Below are 6,000 nucleotides of genomic sequence, written 5' to 3' on the forward strand. Positions count from 1 at the left end.
GACCAGTCTGGCCAACATGGTGGAACCCCATCTCTACTAAACATACAAAAAAATTAGCCAGACATGGTGGCAGGTGCCTGTAATCCCAGCTCCTCGGGAGGCTGAGGCAGGAGAATCACTTGAACCTGGGAGGCAGAGGTTGCAGTGAGCCGAGAATGCGCCACTGCACTCCAGCCTGGGCAACAAGAGCTTAAATCCATCTCCCCCCCAAAAAAACACAACTACAAACCTCCTTCCAAGTTAAGGAGTCACAGCCCTAATCATAACCTCAAGCAGCAACTGCTTAAGGTCCTTCAATTATCCACTTAATTCTAATGAGAAAACCATTCTCTTCGTCATATGGCAACTTAGAGTCAACAATTTTTATATTCAATTTATATATTCAAAATATATAAATATATTTATATTAACTGAGAAAACTAAGTACTAGAAACTTTCCTCTCCTTGTTTCTTGCTGCCAGACAAGCAGAAACAAACCCAGAAATGTGTTTAAAAGTGAGTCAGTAGTGAATGGCTGACTAATGTCCACTGCTGAAGAGCCTCTTGTGATCTGTAAAATAGAACATCGTGAAATCTTAGAAATTGTTCAAGCCAACCCCTCACTTTACACAACTGGGACTGAATGTCCCAGAGGAGGGCCCTGGTCTGCCCAAGGTCACAAAGTTAGTTACTAGCAAAGCCACCTTTAGAACTTAAGGTTTTTTTTTTTTTTAATCTTTCAGCCACTATTCTCTCCACCTCATGCTTCTTTAAAAAGATGGAAACAATGGGATCAGAGACCACAGAGAAAAACAAATCTAGTATTACTGCAAAAACTAAATGGTCTTCAAATTTTCCACCAAGTCTAAATTAACAGAATGAGGAAGATCAGAATGCCCCCCAACAGAGAGAAATGGTGGAGCAGGGCACAACATCAGCTTTTTCAAATTTACCTTGCATAACTCCACCATGGGAAGATGCCAAGAATTGAGTAACATGTGAACCCGGTGCAACAGCTGATTTTTTTTTTAAGTGTTCTGAAGTCACTTACTAAGTCAGTGCAATCTTCTAACCTATCCGAAACTGTTGAAAAAGAGTTACTCATCTCATAAATGATAGTTTTTCACTTGTAAGCAGCATGGAGTTTTAGGAGACTGAAGAAATCTACAAATGACATGAAGAGGAACTGAACTGGAAGGATAAACTAGTGACAAAGAAAAACACAGGTCCAGGCCAGGCGCAGTGGCCCATGCCTGTAATCCCAGCACTTTGGGAGGCCAAGGCAGGTGGATCACCTGAGGTCTAGAGTTCGAGACCAGCCTGGCCAACATGGTGAAACCCCGTCTCTATTAAAAATAATACAAAAATTAGCCAGGCATGGTGATGGGTGCCTGTAATCCCAGCACTCGGGAGGCTGAAGCAAGAGAATTGCTTGAATCCAGGAGGTGGAGGTTGCAGTGAGCCGAGATCACACCATTGCACTCCAGCCTGGGCAACAAGAGCGAAACTCCGTCTCAATATACAAAACGAAAAAAAGAAAAAAGAAAAACACAGGTCCCAAGGACACTAAAAAGGAAAACTCATGGGATCTGGAAAATCGCACAGGTATAAAAAGAAAAGAAAGAAGAGAGATGAATAAGGTTTCTAGATGAGTAGAATGCTGATAGTCTTCCGTTTTTTCCTAGTAACTAGAATCCTTTTCTTTTTTTTGAGACAGAGTCTCGCTCTGTCGCCCAGGCTGGAGTGTAATGGCACAATCTGGGTTCATTACAACCTCCGCCTCCCAGCTTCAAGCAATTCTCCTGCCTAGAGTGGCTGGGATTATGGCATCCACCACCACACCCAGCTAGTTTTTGTATTTTTAGTAGAGATGGGGTTTCATCATGTTGGCCAGGCTGGTCTCAAACTCCTGACTTCAGGTGATCCACCTGCCTCGGCTTCCCAAAGTGCTGGGATTATAGGTGCGAGCCACCGCACCCAGCCTAGAATCCATTTATATTAAAAATAATTAAACACAATGTATTAGGGAAAACTTTTTAAAAATCCTTACTGAAGGTTACTACAAAGAGTTTTGATAACAGCAGGACTTCATCTGCTGCTAGGTCTATTGAACGCCATTTACTGACAGCATAAACAGATCAATCTCTGAATTAGTTTTCTCACATATGAAATCCCTCCCTCCTACCTCACAGGACATTGTGAGAATGAAGTAACACCCATGTAAAAGAACCTAATCTAGTGCCTGGGACATGGCAGATGCTTAAAAGTTGGATCTTAAATGGATGAACTGTCAGTTCATCAAAATAGGGATTCACTTAAAGTTAACTTTTCTCTCTGCCTCTCTCATCTATACTGCTCTTCAGCAGCAGGCTCATAGTTAAAGTAGCCTAGAAAGCATAAAGACCATGTTCTATACCAGGCAGCCCTGCTTGGGCTCATAAAGCCAAACCACTGTGAACTGTGGGATGGAAAAGCTCCAGAATGGGCCTCCTGCCCAGTCACATAACCTACTTTCACTTCATGTCAGGCCTTAATCAGCACTTTCTTTTTTATTTTAAAAGATCGGGGGCGGGAGGGGGGGGGGCCGCGGATCTCACTATGTTGCCCAGGCTGGTCTCAAACTCCTGGGCTCACCAATTGGCCTCCCAAAGTGCTGGGATTACAGGCATTAAGCCACTGTGCCTGGCCTTTAATCAACACTTTTTTTTTTTTTTTTGAGACAGGATCTTGCTCTGTTGCCCAGGCTGGAGTGTAGTGGCACAACCTCGTCTCACTGCAACCTCCACCTCTTGGGTTCAAGTGCCTCAGTTCTCGTCCCTCAGCCTCCTGAGTAGCTGGGACCACAGGCGTGAGCCACCATGCCTGGCTGATTTTTTGTAGTTTTAGTAGAGACTGGGTTTCAACATGTTGACCAGGTTGATCTTCTCGAACTCCTGGCCTCAAGTGATTCACCTGTGTGGGCCTCCTGCAGTGCTGGGACTACAGGCGTGGACAACCCCACCTGGCCTTAATCAGCACTTTTGGATGAGAGCAAGGACTCCTTGTCTTCCCAGGTACACCCCACCCCAACCAACTATCCACCCTTAAACGCTGCTTGAGCAAAATGCAACTCTACGCCTTGCTTCTCTGAAACTCTATCAACCTGAAACTTCTCTTTCAAATTTAGCCCTTCTACCACTCCCTACTCACTTCTAAACTCATACTCTTTTATGTTGCGTTTGTTCAGTTTTTTTTTTTTAACCCTCTCTCTTTTTCCTTGCTCCCAACACTTGAGCCAAACAGCTGAATTTCAAGGCTTTTTTTTTGGGCGGGGGGAACGGAGTTTTGCTCATCCCCCAGGATGGAGTGCACTGGTGCAACCTCAGCTCACTCCAACCTCTGCTTCCCAGGTTCAAGTGATTCTTCTGCCTCAGCCTCCCACATAGTTGGGATTACAGGCGCCCACCACAACACCCAGCTAATTTTTTTTTTTTTTATAGAGATGGGGTTTCACCACGTTGGCCAGGCTGGTCTTGAACTCCTGACGTCAGGTGATCCACCCGCCTTGAGGCCTCCCAAAGTGCTAGGATTACAGGCATGAGCCACTGCACCCGGCCAATTTCAAGCTTTCAAAAAATCATTAATTGGTTGGACCTTCCTTCTCCCACTCCCAGGTCTCATCAATGCTGGCCCCCACTTCTCTTCCACTCATCCACAACCCATACAAATGAAATACAAAGATGAAGGTTTATCTTCAGTAAAAAGATACTCAAAGGTATACTCCGAGCTGTGGATGTTTCTTTATAAGTGCTCAACTCTTTCCATTGAGTATCTGAGAGAGACTGCTAGAAATACCTCATACTCATGCCAAATTACTCACGTATTCAATTTCTTACTCTAGTATGAAAATATACTATTTACATATGGCAGGCCTTTCTTTTCTAATTTCCTACAGTTTGATGGATATGCTCCTTGAGCAGTATCAACAGTCAAAAATGTTAGCAGAATCTATGTGTCTTTGACAAAACTGAATTTCTTGAGGAAAATAACCAAGTGTATTTTTCTTAGCACACAGTGTTCTGCCTTCTAGATAAGAAGCATTCGATCCACTTAGCTGAATTGTGAAACTGCAAGATAAACGATAAAAAGCACTGAACTGTGCCTCCATAAAAGTGAACCACAGATTCACTCCGTAAAAGTGAACCACAAAGTGTGACTTTGGACCAATCACATTCTCTGGGCCTGTGGCCCATAACTGGTGAGTCATGAACATTTATCTGTATGTCTCTCATCTCCATTAGAATATGCTCATATACCTTGAAGACGTGGACCTGTATCTTAGTCCTTTTTTAAATCCCTCACAAAGCCCAGTACCTAACTTATGCTCGATCAACTTTAAACACGAACCAAGAGGTGGTACTGAGTGAACAAGAGAAGAAGGGTGTTCGGGGTCATTCACCACTCTGCCAATAACCTCAGGCAAGCCACAACACTGCTGGACAGATAAGGGGAATTAATATTTTGCAACTTAATGATGTCAAGGTACACTGAACTTTATTTCACTGACAAAAGTAGTGAATCAAAATTTGTAAATGGTACTGTTTATGAATCAATTGGCATTCTTACGCACTAAATCTCCACTTGTTTTGAACAGTCACCAGTTAAAGATGTGGATAACTAACTAGTCCACAATATAGTCTGAGTTAGGAATTGTGTCACTAGATTATCTTTGAAATCCCTTCCAATTCTAAAGCTCCCTGATTTTCTAAGAGTAAGCTCCGGGTAATCCAAGCATCACAAACCTACGTCTCTCTCCTTCACGCGGTCCGCTGCTTTACTCCAAGCGGAAGGAGGTGTGCTCTGGTACACCAGTCCGTGCACAACAAAAGTAGTTACCAAAAAGTAAATCGTGGAGAGGAAGAGGCACAGGCGGCTCAGCACCCAGTGCCTTGCACAAATTATACAGAAATCACCTGAACCGAGAGGCACAACCAGCCAGTTAAGCAAGCTTTGTTTTAGGACTTGTGAGAAATCTAAGACACCCAGACCCCTCTTTGCCCCTAAGTAGCCCTAGCCTGGTAAGAGGTCACCTTTCCTATCTGCAGGATGGCAAGTTGGCCTAGAATCTCGAAGGTCCCTTCCACCTCTTTCAGATGCGCAGAACTGAGGGTAGCCGAAGCACTCCCGCCCTCTCCAACCAGGAGTAAAACCAAGCCCCACTGCCACGCTCTGAGGCCTCTCTCTGCAAAGCAGAATAGCGATTCTCAATCCAGGGCACTATCTCCCTAAAAGGGCCTGCTAGGATTGAGGCAAGGCGGGAAGCAGGGAGGCAATTTCAAATTATGCCCGCCCTCTTTTTGGAAGAATGTGCGCCAAATTTCTGAGGTGTGAGAAGGAAAGCGGAGACGGACAGTCACTGCAGAACAAGTGTGGCCCCTCGTCGCCCCTGCACCGGCAGGAACAACTGCAGGATTGCATCCCAGTGTGCTGGCACCACGGGCGGGGGGCAGGGGGCGGGTGCGGACTGCCGCTCACTCACCCACAGGCTGCTGAAGTAGTCTAGCCCGCGGCAGATGAGCGCGGCAGCGTGCAACAGCAGCACCTGCACGCCCAGGTAGCTGCCGAGGCAGTAGAGGCCGTACAGAAGCGGGCCGCCGGCGCCGAGCAGCAGGAGCAGACGGCGGCGACGCAACGCCTGCTCGCCCAGGGCCTCCACGCCGTAGTCGATGAAGCAGAGCGGCAGCAGAAGCGCGGCCAGGACGATGGGCGTGTGCGCGCGGTGCAGGCGCTGCAGCCAGTGGCGGCCCAGTCGTGTCAGCGAGCTCTTGAAGGGGTGCAGGAAGGTGCCGCACAGCACGGCCCAGAGCAGCGGCCGCAGGAAGGCCTCCAGGATGAAGTAGACCAGCACCGCGGCGCCGCAGCACAGGCACACGAACAGCACCGCCCCGGTGTTGTAGAAGGCCTGCTTGATGGGCTTGTCGAAGCGCAGCGCCAGCGCCGCAGTCCGCGGGGTCTCCCCACCACCGCCACTCGGTCCGACTG

At 46.9% G+C, this 6,000-nt stretch overlaps 1 protein-coding gene across 1 annotated transcript in view; it reads right to left on the reverse strand.

Moving 5' to 3' along the window:
• Positions 1 to 6,000, reverse strand: part of TMEM245 (transmembrane protein 245) — a 109,545-nt gene that overhangs the window by 97,486 nt on the left and 6,059 nt on the right. Inside the window, exon 2 of the mRNA XM_011954613.1 lies at positions 5,498 to 6,000. Coding sequence (XP_011810003.1) covers positions 5,498 to 6,000 — 503 coding nt within the window. The remainder of the gene's footprint in view (positions 1 to 5,497) is intronic.

This window comes from Colobus angolensis, unplaced genomic scaffold, assembly GCF_000951035.1.
Source record: "Colobus angolensis palliatus isolate OR3802 unplaced genomic scaffold, Cang.pa_1.0 Scaffold386, whole genome shotgun sequence".
NCBI lineage: Eukaryota > Metazoa > Chordata > Mammalia > Primates > Cercopithecidae > Colobus > Colobus angolensis.